Source organism: Pteropus medius, unplaced genomic scaffold (genome assembly GCF_902729225.1).
Source record: "Pteropus medius unplaced genomic scaffold, Ma_sr-lr_union100, whole genome shotgun sequence".
Lineage (NCBI taxonomy): Eukaryota > Metazoa > Chordata > Mammalia > Chiroptera > Pteropodidae > Pteropus > Pteropus medius.
Window position 1 is genome coordinate 11526335 of NW_024342467.1, and position 16440 is coordinate 11542774.

At 35.6% G+C, this 16440-nt stretch overlaps 1 protein-coding gene across 1 annotated transcript in view; it reads left to right on the plus strand.

The window, feature by feature from the left end:
• STK31 (serine/threonine kinase 31) overlaps positions 1-16440 on the plus strand; it is a 66585-nt gene that overhangs the window by 631 nt on the left and 49514 nt on the right. The window contains exons 2-5 of the mRNA XM_039862554.1: positions 1051-1097; positions 1183-1235; positions 7477-7575; positions 15880-15954. Of these exons, the coding sequence (XP_039718488.1) occupies positions 1051-1097; positions 1183-1235; positions 7477-7575; positions 15880-15954 (274 nt within the window). The remainder of the gene's footprint in view (positions 1-1050; positions 1098-1182; positions 1236-7476; positions 7576-15879; positions 15955-16440) is intronic.

A 16440-nucleotide genomic window follows, 5' to 3' on the forward strand; every position in this document is an offset into this window, starting at 1 on the left:
GTCTTTTTGAAGCCCTTTAAAATACGATTTAGAAACTATTCTGGAAATAGCTTCTTAGAGTGTGTGGTGGGATTTCCAAAGTAAACCTTTTCATTTTCACTAAATTTAATCGAATGTCTTCCAGAGAAAGAGTCTCCTTAAACAGATTCCTACTTGGTTTTACAACTTTTTGCCTAATTTAAAAATTACTTTTTGTCTAATATTGGAGGTAGACTACTTGTTTTGAAGATGTTTTGATGCTGCTTAGTGTATGTGAAAAAAAAATTTTCAAGCCGTAATAAGAATTAGAATAATAAAGTTTAAAACATTTTTACAACCGTTTTTTTCCCTGCCCAGAGTTAACTTTTTTCCTATTTCAAAAAGCGTTTTAAACTTTGATGTAGTGCTGTTTTTAGTTAACTTTTAAAGCTCTTAAAAAAATAAATATTTTCAGTTCAAAGAAGTAACATTTATGCATGTTAAGTGCAATATTCTTGTGTATTAAAGATAAAATTATAAACTAGAAGATATTTATTTTGGAATATAATATGTAATGAAAATTATTTTTGAAGTAATGGGCAAGATTTGATTCATTTTGCAGTCTTTGATTGCAGGGTATCTTCAAAAGCAGGAACCACTGTGTCTTTTAAATAAAATTGATTACCAGTCTGAAGCATTTGTTCTATATGTATTTGCAGTGTTTCTTTTTGTTTAAACTGTGGAAGTTCTATTGCTTTGGGAGGGCCTCACTTATTTTAAAAGAATATGCACATTACTCTGAAGTATCGATTTATGTAGCTGATCAGGATGTGCATGAATTATCCACTTTAGTGTAAGTTTGTAAAATCGGCTAAAGAGAAAATTTCAAAGATCTATGTGATGAAATCGCAAAATACAGTATTCTCAAAAGGATTATTGAAAATATTTTTGAGGTCATATTTAATAAGAATTTCAATTTTCATAACATTTAGAACAAAATATACTTGTAGGAATTTGAACGTTATGTGTTTTAGTTTTTATTCACTATTAATGTACAGATTATAAGACCCTAATTCAAGGTATTGAATTTAGTTTTTCAGGAATTGTCCAGATGGATGAAGATATACATTACAATAAAGGTATTGACACTAAAAATTATTTTTGGTTTTAAGAGCTAGATCTTGATTAATTTTTAATTTTCTTTGCATTGTGATTTGGTTTTAGTTGAAGACGTGGTTGGAAGTCATGTGGAAGATGCAGTAACATTTTGGGCCCAGGTAAATAGTAGCCTCATTTATTTCATCTCCCACCCCTTGGTCCATTAACGCAGGTCCTCCTACACAAAACAAAAATTAAAAACACTAGGATATATATATATCGCTGTCATTCTTAATTCCTGATTTTTATGGAATTTTATTTAAGACAAGGCATTGTAGAAGACAAGTGGCTACAGCTGGAACTTAATAACTGAGTTACAAGTAATATGCGCATAACACTGGAGTTAAAAAAAAACAGCAAGAATATAATTGTGGTTTCAGAATTGCACTTAATTTAACACGAACAATTTAGGCTGTAGTAAATTACTAAAGATGCTGAGAAACTGTTGCATTTGTGAAGTTACAGCTCCATCTAGGGGTCTTTTATAAGGTTTATTGAAAGATAGTACGCTTTAAAATCTCTTTCTAAGGATTTAATTTTGAATTTGAGATACAATATCATAAAATTGGAAGCAGTCATGAAATATTACTAAGTTTCTGTTGGCTGGCTTCAAGTCAGATAACTTATTCAGTTTTAAATACAAAGCAAGGCACCAAAGTGCTTATGTTCCAAAATTTAAGAAATTAAGTTCCTCTAATGAACACAGGTACTCACTGATTTTTAATTTTATGAACTACACATGATATGGGACGGAAGGGTATGACATTTTTCTATATTTCCTGTTGTATGAGGACTCCTATTTGTGGTAGCGGAGTGAATTGGCGATGTGGGAAATAGAATTTATGAGAAGAAAAGTTGTAGAAGAATATGATTAACACAGAGTGCTTAAATCTATTGAAAATATACTGTAGAAGGATGATAGTCATAGAAAGCTTGTGGCACATTTATGTCTCTGCTCGTGCATATATTTTCTGAAGGTGGCCCACGTGTTCTGGTTCTATGCCCTTTGTCTCTATTAATAACACTGGTGTTACTCTGAACAGTGTTCCAGGTTGGATGATAAATTATATGTTAAGCTCATTATATAGGACAACATTAATTAGCTTAAATAAGATTTTCTAGACTAGCATTGTCTAGTAGAAATATATGAACCACAAAGTAATTTAAAATTTAGCAAACATAAGTAAAAAGAAACATGAGATTAATTTTAATAAATATATTTTATTTAACTCAGAATACTCAAAATGTCATTTCAAAATGAAACTAGCACAAATGTAACAAGAAATTTTATTTTCCTTTTTTCATATTAAGTTTTTTAAATCTGGTGTCAGCAAATGTTTTCTGTAAAAGATTAGATAGGAAATATTTTAAGATTTGAGGGCTGTATAAACCTTAAAATATATAGAGTGTGTCACAACCGTTCAAGTCTATCAACTCTGCCATTGTAGTCCAAAGGCAGCCATAGACAATGTGTAAACAGGTAGGGGTAGCTGTGATCCATTAAAACTTTATTTACCAATACAGGTGTGAGTGAGAGGCCAGTAATTTGCCAACCTCTGATTTCAGCCAGGAAGTTAAGGCCCCCGTAGAAATTTAAAGACACTTAAAAAAATTGAGAAATGTGTCTTAAGTGGATGAAAAGATTGAGTTAAAAATGCTAATGGCATCCGTATTAACTGCATGCTTATTTCAAGAAGCAATTTGTAAAATTTGGGGTTGGGATGGGATGTAGATGAAGATTAGAGATTTAGAAGTTTTTGGAGGCAGGTCAAGATGGAGATCTGCTCATATACCGTTTTTCTGTCACTATGGATTTCCGCCAGATAAGCTACTCATATAAAAACACTTCAGAATTTTTGGTAGGTCCGGTTAGATGAGTGGCAGCTGAAAGGATCTTAAGTATTTGACTTCCATCTTAATTTGAAAGAAAGAGCTTTTATCTTTTTAATCCATAGGTACAAAATCTAATGATGTAGAATATTTTGGTGTATCTGAACTTTACTTACAGAGATAATTTCATGAATCTCTTCGCAAAGGCTGCTTCTAATGTGTCTATGGGTCAGTTTAAATTCAGTTCTTTTTTTACTGTACCATGATACTGATATCACAGTGTACTCGGAACGGCTTTTTCAGAGTTTTTCAATCATCAGAGAGAATCATGTTCTTTCTAGCTTTACTGAATATTTTGTTGATATATTTTTAAAGAACATTTATTTAACCGTTTATTTTGAAATAACTTTAGACTTACAGGAAAGTTGTAAAATTAGTATAAAAGCTTTCTTTATATCTGTTATCCAGCTTCTCAATGCTAATATTTTACTAACCATAGTATAATTATGAAAGCCAGGAAATTAATGTTGGTACAGTGCCATTAACTATTAACTACAGCACTTTTTCACATTTAACCTGTTTTTTTTTCATTGTCTTTTTTTCCGTTCCAAAAGCCAGTGCAGGATCCCACATTGTATTTAGTTGTTATGTACCCTTAGTCTCTCTAACCTTTGGTAGTTCCTTTATTTTCTTTTATCCTTGTCTTTCATGACTTTGACATTTTTGATGAGTACTGGTCAGTTCTTTTATAGAGCATCCTTCAGTTTGGATTTGTTCAGTGGTTTCTCATAAATCGATTAGCAGTAATAGAGAAGAGATGTTGTGTCCTATTCAGCGTATCATATTGGGGAATCATAATGTTATATCTCATTATTGATGAAGTTAACCTTGGTCCACTTGGTTAAAGTGGTAACTGATGGCTTTCTTCAATGTAAATTTACTGTTCTTCCTTTTGTATTTAATAAATGTTTTAGAGGGAGATACGTTGAGACTAATCTTGTTTCTTCTCAACTTTTCACTCACAAATTTTATTATTAAAACAGTGCTTGCTTAAGGATTATTTTCTATTCTCATTCCTTCTACACTTATAATTGGGATTCTTCTGTAAGGAAGAGTTGTCTCTTCTTCACCATTTATTTGTTTCTTCAATTATTTATATTAATATGGACTTGTGGGTATACAGTCTATGTGATATAATTCAATACTATCATTATTTTATTTAAATTGTTGGAGCTTTGGCCATTAAGAGATTGTCTACATGTCCCCATTTTTTTTTTTTTTTTTTTGAGCATTTCTCTCTGGCACCACTAGATGTTCCAGGATCATCTTTTTTTATTATTATTTTTTAAATTTAGTTTCAAGTATACAGTACATTGGTTAGACATCTACATAATGATTCCTAAAACGATTCCCCCAATTGCTCCCTCCCTCTCCTGGCCTTCCACCTAGCCAACGTATTAATACTAACTGCATTCCCTATGCCGTGCTCCCCATCCCCGTGACCATCCAGAGCTACTAATTTGTACTTCTTTAACCCTTCACCCCATTCTCCCAGTCCCCTAAACCTCCCTCCCCTGTCCAACACCAAATCGTCCACTATATTTGTGAGTCTGTTTTTGATTCGTTTGTTCTTTTTAGTCCTTAGATTCTGCGTATAAGTGAAATCATATAGTGTTTTTCTCTGTCTGACTTAAATACCTTCTAGATCCATCAAAGCAATATCTTTTTCCATCCCCTTCCTTTTCACATGTAGGGGTCTTGTTTTCTTCTCCTTTCAGCCACCCTGTCTTTTGGTTAGAGCACTTAATTTTTTTCCATTTAAAGTATTTATTGATAGGAATGTAGTTGTTACCATTCTTTATTCCTGTTTTTTGGTACATGATTTTTCTTAAAGAAGTTCCTCCAACATTTCCTGTAATACTGGCTTGGTGGTGATAAATTCCTTTAGCTTATTTTTGTCTAGGAAGCTTTTTATCTGTCCTTCAACTCTAAATGATAGCTTTGCTGGATAAATTATTCTTAGTTGTAGATCCTGGGTCTTCATCCTGTCAAATATTTTTTGCCAAGCCCTTCTGCATAGTTTCTTTTGAGAAGTCAGCTGCCAGTCTTATATGTAGTTATCTTGTTTTTCTCTTGCTGCTTTTCACATTCTTTCTTTGTATTTAACTTTTGGCATTTTAATTACGATGTTTCTTGGTGTGGGCCTCTTTGGTTCTGTGACTTTTGGAATTCTCTGAGTTTCCTGGGGTTTTATGTCCATTTCCTTTACCAGGTTAGGGAAGTTTTCTTCAAACAGCTGTTCAACATCTTAGTTACACTGATTAGACAAATATTTGGAACCTTAATAGTGTCTGATATGCTCCTTAAATTATTTTTATAGTCTTGGCATCTTTTTTCTTGGCCATTGTGATTTAATGTCCTGATTGGCTTCTCTGTCCTCTAGATAGGGCATTTGATCCTCTTCTTTATTCACTTTGTTTATTCCTTTGTTAATTCCATTTAATATACTTTTCATCTCAGGTAATGTGTTCTTCATTTCAGATTGGTTCCTTTTTATAATTTTCATTTCCATTTTTATGTTTTTTTATCTCTTGGTTGAAGTTCTCACTGAATTTATCAACACTTCCCAAAAGTTCATTGAGCATCTTTATTACCAGTGTTTTTGAACTCTGCATCTGTTAGGTTACTTGACTCCATTATATCTGGATCTCTGTTCTATTCTCTCAGATGGTTTCTGCTTCTTTGTCCTCCCATTTTGGCTGCCTTTCTGTGTCTGTTTCTATGTACTAAGCAAAGCTCCTAAGTCTCCCAGTCTTCTTAGTGTGGATTTGTGAATTAGGTGTCCAGTGGCACAATCCTTGAGGGGGGTTTAGCTGCAGGCCAAACTTAGCCCAAGCCTCTACCCCTCTGGGGCCACCTGTTAAGATTCAGCAAGCAATCCACAGATGCTGTGCTTAATAGTTGCTTCAAAAGGCCACACCAGAAACCAAGGCCAGCTGGCTACAGCACGAGTCTAGGTGCTGCTCAGCAAGGAGCACCTGACTTGCTGAGGATATGCCTGGATGTGGCTTGGGTGGGGCTGTGAGTTGGGGGAGGTGGGGTTTCAGGAAATCCTCTGGGCGGAGTGACCTCTGTTATCCAGTCTGATGACGTCCCGGCTATGGCGGTGCTGTGTCTGTGCACTGGGAGTGGGGAGGTCTCAATAGGGAGCAATGGATATGGCCGGCACTTCTGTACAGAGTGAGTTTCGCATTGGCCCTCACTCAGACAACGTCTCCCTGTGAGTCCCTGGTGCCCCCTGCGCGCAGCCACATCAGCACTGGTATTCAGAGGTCTCTCACCATGAAAATCCGCTTACAGATGCGGCCCCTTTAAGAGGCGTCTGCCGCAGCCGCAGCCGCAGCCGCAGCCGCAGCCGCAGCCTCCATCTCAGCCGCTCAGGGCCGGGCAGCCCCACATCCTCGCCCCATCCTACCTTCTGCCTTGCAGGGTGATTTCTTGGATTTCTCCCTAGTTGTATGGCTTGTTCATCTAGATCCCAGGCGATTTTTCCTTGCTGCTGCTCCTTGTTTACGTCACAACTTTGATTTGGTCGCCAGAGGAATGAACAGAGCCTCTGTCATCTATGCCATTTTTTTCCTCCCCTCCCCAGGATCATCTTTTGTTTCCCTTTCCTAGCCCTGGAATTAACCACTCTCCAATAAACCCTGGTTCCTTTAATTGGATAGTGGTGTTTAGAAATCAAGATCTGGGCTCTAGGTGTGCTTATTGCTACTGTGGTGTCATTGCTTCTGAGCCCTGTCAGCACGCAGCTAGAAAAGATATATGTATAAAAACCCATTCATATGTGCATCTATATTTCTATCTCTGTGTCTCTTTCACATATGCATGTGTACACACAAACATATATGTATGCACACCCACATGAACACATATATAAATATGAGTTCATACTGATACCTTCTAATTCTAATCTAATGCAAGTTCACGAGTCTTCCCTATTTGTAGTTTATTTCTACCTGCTCTCATTATCTACAATATATTTTTTTGTCCTAGTGTACACCTAAAGTAGTTTCAAATTATTAACCAATGCCCCTGTGAGAAAAGAATTTACTAACTAGATTATTTGTGTACAGAGGAATATATACATTTTGAAATTGTTTTTATGTGTTTCCTTTACACAACAACAAATATGTGAGAAGACCGATGTCATTTGACCAAGATATGCTTTCCATGTTGAGCAGTTAGAATTTGGTCTAAAGCAAAATCCAGAGACAGTTGTTTAAAAATACCTCTTCATATGACTTAATGTTTGGCATCTTGATTAAACTTCCAAGTAATATGAACTTATTGAGAAGAAAAAATTTTCTATAACCTTTTCTAAATAACTCATTCGAATTATGAAAAAATACGTAAGAATTTAATTTCTGTGTTTCCAAGTCTTTTAAGTATTATGCTTAGTAGAACCTTTAATTGTGTAACACTATTAAATAATATTTTACTGAATCTTATATCTGTTTTTCCTTCTAGAGTATCAGTAGAAATAAGGATATTATGAAGATTGGTTGCTCACTGTCTGAAGTTTGTCCACATGCCAATTCTGTTTTTGGGAATCTTGATCCAAAGAAGGTGAGCTGTGATCTTGGATAAAATGATTGCATCTCTCCTGTTATCTTTCCTGTATTTTAAATTTTGCAGTTTTTGAAATTTTTGATATATTTGAAAGGAAGAGACAAAATTTTAGAATTTATAAACTATAGTCATCATAAATTTATTATTTCAAAAATAATTAGTGGCCTGTCTGCTATGTACCAGGCACTGTGTTAAGCATTGAGTGAACAAAACAGAATCCTTGCCTCTGACACTGATTCACAAAAAAATCTGTAAGAGAGATTTTTATGGAGTAAAATTTGATGATTTTAGCTAAGGTGTTAACTTACATACAGTTAAGTGTATATGTCTTGAGTATACAGTTTGATGAGTTTTTACATATGTATGCATCTGTATAATCACCCGGATCAAGGTGTAGTTCCATCACCCCAGAAAATTCCCTCAGGCCTCTTCTTAGTCAGTTCTTGGTCAGTAGTCTCCCTAAAGTTAATCACCATTCTGCCTTATGTCACTATAGATTCATTTGCCTGTCCTTAAATCCTGTAATCTATACCATTATGTATATATCTGGCTTCTTTTGTTCAGCATAATTTCTGAGATTCGTCCAAATTATTGGACATATTGGTAGTTCTTTTACAAGCTATGCAGTTTTTCATTATATATAAATAACACCACAATTTGTTTGTTTCCTTTGGTGGGGATTTGGATTGTTTGTAGTTTTTGGCTACTGTGAATGAAACTGCTATGAAATTTTTTAAAAATTAAAATTTTTTTCAGTTACAGTTGGTATACAATATTATATTATTTTCAGGTGTACAACATAGTGATTAGACATTTATATCACTTATTAAGTGATCACTCTGATAAACCATCTGACACCATACATAGTACAATACTATTGATTATATTCTTTATGCTACACTTTACATCCCCACAACTATTTTGTAATTACCAATTTGTTGTTCTTAATCGCTTCCCCTTTTTAACCCATCCTTCCAACCCCCTCCCCCATCTGGCAGCCACCAGTATATTCTCTATATCTACGAGTTTCTTTCTGTTTTGTTTATATTGTTTTTTAGATGTTACATGTTAGATGTTAAAATCATACGGCATTTGTCATTCTGTCTGACTTAACTCCACTCAGCACAATACCCTCTAGGTGCATCCATGTTGTTGCAGATGGCAAAATTTCATTCTTTTTTATGGCTTAGTAATATTCCATTGTGTATATGTACCATCTCTTCTTTATCCATTGATCCATTGATGTACACCCAGGTTGCCTCCATATTTTAACTATTGTAAATAATCCTGAATGAACATATGGATTCACATGTCCCTTCTACGTATTTTTTTGGATTTCTTCAGATAAAAACCCAGAAGTGGGATTACTAGGTCTTTCTTTGTCTTGTTATAGCCTTTGTTTTAAAGTTTATTTTGTTGGGTAAGTATTTCTATTCCAATTTTTTTTTTGTTTCCATTTTCACGAGATATTATTTTCATCCCTTTATTTTGTCTGTGTGTGTCTTTTGATCTAAAATGAGTCTTTTGTAGGCAGCATATGCAAGAATCTTGTTTTCTTATCCATTCAGCTACCCTATCTTTTGATCAGAACATTTAATCCATTTACATTTAATTACTGTTAGATATGTAGTTATTGACATTTTATTATTCATATTTTTGATCTTTTTTTTCTTAAAGAAGTCTCTCTGACATTTCTTATAATACTGGTTTGGTGTTGATGATCTCTTTTAGAATTTTCTTGTCTGGGAAGCTATTTGTCCTTTGATTCTAAATGATGCTTTGCTGGGTAAATAATCTTGGTTGTAGGTCCTTGCGTTTCATCATTTTGAATATTTCATGCCAATCTCTGCAAAGTTTCTGTTGAGAAATCAACTGATAATGTTATGGGAGCTCCCTTATACGTGACTAATTGCTTTTCTCTGGCTGCTTTTAAGATTCTCTCTTTGTCTTTTACCTTTGGCATTTGTAATTATGATATGTCTTGGTGTGGGCCTCTTTGGTTCATCTTGTTTGGAGCTCTATGCTTCTGCATGTCTATTTTTTTTGCTAGGTTAGGGAAGTTTTCAGTCATTATTTCCTGAAATAGGTTTTCAATTCTTTACTCTCTCTCCTCTCCTGGTACCCCTATGATGTGAATGTTGGTACGCTTGATGTTGTCCCAGAGGCCCCTTAAACTCTCCTCATTTTTTTGGATTCTTTTTTTCTTTTTGCTGTTCTGATTGGGTGTTTTCTGCTACCTTCTAAATCGCTGATTTGATCCTCCACTTCATCTAATCTACTCTTTAATTTTTCCTAAGGTATTCTTCATTTCAGTTGTACTCTTCACTTTTGACTGGTTCTTTTTTATGTTTACTAGCTCCACTTTTATGTTTTCTATCTCTTTGTTAAAGTTCTCACTGAAATCACTGAGCATCCTTATAATCAGTGTTTTGAACTCTGCATCTGATAGATTACTTGTCTTGATTTTGTTTAGTCCCTTTTTTGGAGCTTTGTTTTGTTCTTTCATTTGAGACAGGTTTCTTTGTTTTCCCATTTTGGCTGCCTACTTGTGTTTCTATGTATTTGATAGAGCTACTGTATCTCCCAGTCTTAGTAGAGTGGCCTTATGTAGTAGGTGTGCTGTGGATCCCAGTGGCACAGTCTTCTCTGGTCATCTGAGCCGAGTGCTCCAGGTATGTCCCTTTTATGGGTTCTGTGTATCCTCTTGTTGTAGTTTAGCCTCGGTTGCTGTTTGCATGTCAGTGGGAGGGATTGACTCTTGGTTTGATTGATTGTGATGACTGGCTGTGACTACAGTGGAGGAGCTGTTGTGCAGGATTTGACCCTATGGAGTGAGATTTGCTTTAGCAGGGCTCTGATGCCTGCCTCGTCTGCCTTTTGGGTGTGTCGTTCTCGGATGAAGTCCCTGGTGGTGCTCTTGCCCAGTCTCAAGCTGGCCAGCCAGTATGCCGGGCCTGGGGCATCCTTGGAGGGCCCCTGCTACAGACCAGTTAAGAAGACCAAATTCAGCTGTAGCCTTTACCTTGCCTGGCATGAGCATGGGGCCACCTGGCATGAGCCACCAAGGAATCTATAGATGGCTGCCACCCTTGTTAGGCTTAGAGGTGACTTGAGAGTCCAGGCTGCAAACAGGGTGGCCACTGCTAGTGCTGGGCTTGCGATGCTCAGCAAGAGGAACAGGGCATGCCGAGGCCAGACGTTGCTTGTTTGGATTTTGTGAACCTTTGAGAGACTTTAGGAAAGTTCGCAGCATGAGCCAAGATAGGCCGTTTGTTGGAAAAGCCACTGGAAGTGGCTGGGGAAAGTTGTGTGGGGCAGGATCTCAGGGAATCACTAGGGCAGGGCAACCAGTGTTAGCCAGTGTAATGGGACTCAGTTTGATGGTAGCCACCTGCATCTGCACGCTGGGTGGGGGTGGTGGCTGGGGCCCAACAAAGGAACAGTGGCCTCTACCAGCACTTCTGTCTGGGAGAAAGCTGCTCCTGGATCCAGCCATTGCCCTGAAGCCAAACAATTCACTTACTCCCTGTATTTCCCTGGTGCCTTTCAAGCTGCTGCCCCAGCACTGCAGCACTGGAGTGCAGGGAGTGAGTCGGTCAGCAAGTAAGTTCGTGCACTGTCCCTTTAAGAGGAACACCTGGGACTATCGCAAGCCCTCTCTTTCACTCATCCACCATCTCCGCAGATTTTCTAGGGACTTCTCAGCACTGGAACCCTGGGCTAGGTAGCTTGGTGTGGGGCTGGGACCCCTTGCTTTTCATGGGGAGGGGGACCTCTGCAGCTGAGATATCCTTCCCAATTTTACTTTTACTTTTTTTCTATTTATCCCTTCTGATTTTTAACTGCCACACAAAGGTATGTGCGACCAGCCTGTTATGTGTCTCTGCTCCTCCTACCAGTCTCCAAGTGACTTCTTTTGCTTGTCCTTGGTTGTAGAGCTTCTGTTCAGCTAGATTTCAGGCGATTTTCAATGATGGTTGTTCTGTAGTTCATTTGTAATTTTGATGTGGTTGTGAGAGGAGAAAAGCACAGCATTTACCTACTCTGCCATCTTGACCGGAAATCCCGCTATGAAATTTTTATAAAAGCCTTCTGCTGGATTTTATAAAAGCTTTCATTTGAGTATATACCTAGGAATAAAATTGCTAAGTCATAGAGTAGGCATGTTTTTCTTTAGTAGATAATGGCCAAACAGTTTGGCAAAAAGTGTCAGACCAGTTTGCATTTTTACCAGCAACATATGAGAGTTCCAGTTTCCCCATGTCCTCGCCAATCCTTTTCATTTTCAGTCTTTTTAATTTTAGCCATTCTGGTGGCTAAATTTAATTTTAGTTTCCTGATGAATACTAAACATAAGCATGTCTTCATAGTTTTATTAGCCGTTAGGAAATCTTCTTTTGTGAAGTGCCTATTTGAATCTTTCATTTTTAAGGTGGTTTTTCTTGATTGATTTTTAGGAAGTACTGTGTGTATTCTTTATATATTCTGGATATGAGTCCTTTTTCTTATATGTATTGTTAATGTCTTCTAGTCTTTGGCTTCTCTGCTCATTTTCTTCATATTATTTGAAGTTAATTTTTTTTGCATGTGTTTTTTGTTTTTTATTTAAGACGTCATTACTTACCCCAAGGTCATGATATATTCTCCTGAGTTTTTTTCCCAACTAGAAACTTTTACTTTTTGCATTTAGGGCTGTGGTTTACCTCTAGTAAATTTTTGGTTATGGTGTTAAGTAGAGGTCAAATTTAATTTTTTCCATACGGATATCTAATTATGCCCATACCATTTATTGAAACTTATCCTTTCTTTATTGAATTGTATTGGAATCTTTGTTTTAAATCAGGTGACTATATATGAGTGTTAACCATCTCTTTCAAAATAATACATGCCTGTAATCTTAGATGTATTAATTTTTCTGCCAAGAATTTACTGTTTGGACATTTTTATAAGTACACAAAGATATTCATTGCATCATTATTTATAATAGGCAATATGTTAATATGTTACAGTAGTGGTAATAATGATAGCTAGTATTTATTGAGTCTTACTCTATGTGAGGCTAACTCATAATATACTAACTCATTTAATTTTTACAGCAACCTTAGAGGCAGATATTTTATACTCTTTTTGGAAATTGAGGCACAGCTAAGATATCTTTATTAAAGTCACCAGCTAGTTAATGGTGGATCAAGTATTCAAGCTCACAGAGCCCACTTTCTTAACTGTTACCCTATATTGGAATAATTAATGAATTGTGGTAGATCCTTATTTTAGAATACTAAGTAATCATTTTGGGTGCTGATACCAGGGTAAAGTAAACATGAAATTTAAGAAGGCACTTCTGCAAGTCAGCGTTGGTACTTCAGAGTGAATGACTCTTTAAATTTTGTGCACTGGGTGCCTTGCTTGCTGTACCCAGCTCCACGTCCTGGTTATTTAAATGAAGGAGGTAGATTGTTGTGTTTTGTATGGAATTCGGTGCAAAATAGCATATGTGGAATGAGCCCATTTGTTTAAATAAAAAGGCATAAACATATATCCTAGTGTATACCTAAAATTAGTGTAAATGTAAAATTAGTTTTAGGAGGCACATGTTGAAGAACGTTGAGAAGGAAGTCCTATTCTCTACCTTTTTTGATATACTTTGACTTTGTTTTAATAATGTGCCTCTTTTAGTTTTATTTTAAAATAATTAAAACTCCAGTGGCATATATGAAATATAAAAAGAAATTTAGAAGGAAGGGAGCAATGTAGCTTGGAGTTGAGCATCAGGATGGATAAGATAATGCAATTCTTAAAGTTTTTAGGTTTTTTTTAACATCCTTGTAGTTTATTTCTTTAATCATGTTAAAAATTAAGACATACCCACTTTTCCTTTATTAAATGCAAAATAAATTAGTTGCTTTGCAAAAAATTCAAAGTAGTTTCAGTAATAGACTTTTCATTATAAATGATTACTCAGTCACCTCTGATTAACCATGAATAGATTATCCTTTGTAAATTTTCTTTTGTGATTGAGTGGTTTTCTCCCTCTCACCATGTAGGCAGGTCATGGACTATGAATAGTGGAGTCATGAAAGGAGAAAATTGAGACAAGGCGCAATGGCACTGTGTCCTAGAGACAAATCTATATTTGGGATAGACTTGTATTCATGATGGTCGTGATTATTCACATAACAGAATTCTAGCCCTGTTCCTACTGAGACTGGGTTGCAGTGATACCCCATTTCTGTCACTTGCCTAATGTTCGGTGGTTCATTTTACTGGTATGTTAGTATAAAGTCTTAACTGAAGGTAAGGTGACCTTTTGCAGAGTTTAAAATTCAGTGGAATTGTAGATTAGCAGTCCTGTTTTTACTATTAAATCTGTTTGCTTGTGGAAAAATGAAGTAAGAGGGTACCATGCCATTTGTGTCCTCTCTTGCCTACAGTTGTTGAATGTTAGCCGGAGCAACCAGAGTCAAGTGCTAATGGAACACACCTATCCTTTATAGCATTTGCTTTGTTAGATACTCATTTGTGTGTCTAAATTGATTTTTACTTTGTTGCTTTGGGGAGTTGAAGATTTTTACGTTTCACAGTATGTATTCCTTTATGCTTTAAAATCTGTGAATTTTTCCTAGTTCGGAGTGATAAACTTAAAATTAATTTTACACTGTCACTTAAAGCAGTGTTCTTCAAATTTTTTTATTATGTACTTCTAAGGCATTTTTTCCCTAATGTCTTTCCCACTAAGATATTTTAACAGTACAAATATACTATATGTCTGTGGATGTTGTCAGGTAGGGTTGAACTTTGGAGGGCTACAAACTATTATATCTAAGATGCCCCTCCACCCCCCAGGAACCAGTTTTCACTCCCTTGGGAATACTATTTCCCTCATCGAAAACAAATGATTTAATGTGGTTATCAATCTGGGGTGATTTTGTATCCCACCCTCTCTACTCCCAAGAGACATTTAGCAATGTCCGGAGACCTTTTTTGGTTGTTGCAACTGGAGGGGGCACTACTGGTATCTTGTGGGTAGAGGCCAGGGGGATGCCATTAAACAGCCTGCAGTGGACAGGGCAACCAATCCCCACCCCTGCAAAGAATTATCCTGTCTCAAATGTCATTAGTGCTGAGATTGAGGAATTGACTTAAAGTATGTAAATTTTTCTCTTTGTTCTCTTATTAAACATAATTAAATTAAATTATAATTTTAAAATAAAGTTCAGTATTAAGGATATTATCTAATTTAATTTTATCCACTTACTAGCCCAGAAGTCTTTATATATAAACTAAAAAGTATAAAACTTTTTTGGCTAGTAGGACATGTGAATCCCACCATGGTTGTGAATTAGACTTAAGTGGCATGTACTTGGCATGTTTATGTTTTAAGAACAATTAATCATACCACTTATGTCTTCATTCATTAAAATGGCATGATTTCAAGTCTTTGATGCTTGTGCCTTTTTTTACTAAAGTATAGTTGACATGCAGTATTAGTTTCAGGTGTACAACATAGCGATGCAACCTTTATATAACTTACAAAGTGATCACCACGATAAGTATAGTAACCATCTGACATTGTACAAAGCGCTTACGATATTATTGACTGTATTCCCTACGCTGTACATTACATCCTCATGATTTATTGATTTTATACCTGGAAGTTTGTACTTAATCCCCTTTATCCTTTTTACCTATTCCTCACTCCCTACAACCATCAGTTTGTTCTCTATATTTATGAGTCTGTTTCTATTTTGTTTTATTTTTTAAGATTTCACACATAAGTGAAATAATATGGTATTTGTCTTTATCTGACTTACTTCACTTACCATAATATACTTTAGGTTCATCTGTGTTGTTGCAAATGGCAAGATCTTCTTTATCCATTCATGTATCGTTGGACATCTAGTTTGTTTCCATGTCTTGGGTATTGTAAATACTGCAGTGAACATGGGTGCATATATCTTCAGAGACTATTAAAACACTAATTTATGCCTTTTTGTGTTTTCTGTTTTTTTATTTCTTTCTTCCCCCTACTCCCCTTTTTTTGGAGAGGCAGAATAGCATAATGGACTCTAAAGTCAGATTGCCTTAGTTGGAATCCTAGTTCTGCTGCTTAGTAGCTTATTACTTTGGGAATATAATGGTGAAAACAAAGTGGTGGTGTTGTGAGAATAAAATAAGTAATATGTAAAGTGCTTGTCGACATATAGTAAGTGCTTAATAAATGCAAACCATTACTCTGAGCTACTTAGTATGCTTTGAATCATTAAAATGTCAAATAATTTTACTTTCTTTTTCTCTTTCTAGATTTATGGTGGATTATTTTCTGAAGATAAATGTTGGTACAGATGCAGAGTACTGAAAATCATCAGTGATGAAAAGGCAGGAACAATGCTCAGTTTTTTTTGCATTGAGAAATATTTATTCTGCTTCTAATACTTGCTGCTTACCCTTCAATGCTTATTCACAGTTATAATAGGACCTAGTTCAATGAACTTGTAAATTGATTAAAACATACATTTTTTTCTCCTAGTGAATGCAAAAGAAATGAATTGCTTAAAAAAATTCAAGTCAGATTCAGGAATATTCTTCTGAAATTAAGTTTTCATATAATCACCCCAGATTTTCAAGACTAGATTACATAATTTGTGGGTTATTATTGGTGACCAGTTGGTTCTTTGTACCTTAGTTATTAATAATTATGTTGGATTCTTACTGAGTAATTTTAAAGGTTTGTTAAGTTTGAATAGGAAAAGAACATTTTATTTATTCCAAAGTTGTGTTTATCTTTTAATTTGTGTGCATATTGTTAATAAAGATTGGCTTGCAGCTTTCTCATGCCTTGGTTAAATGTGATGAATTCTTTGT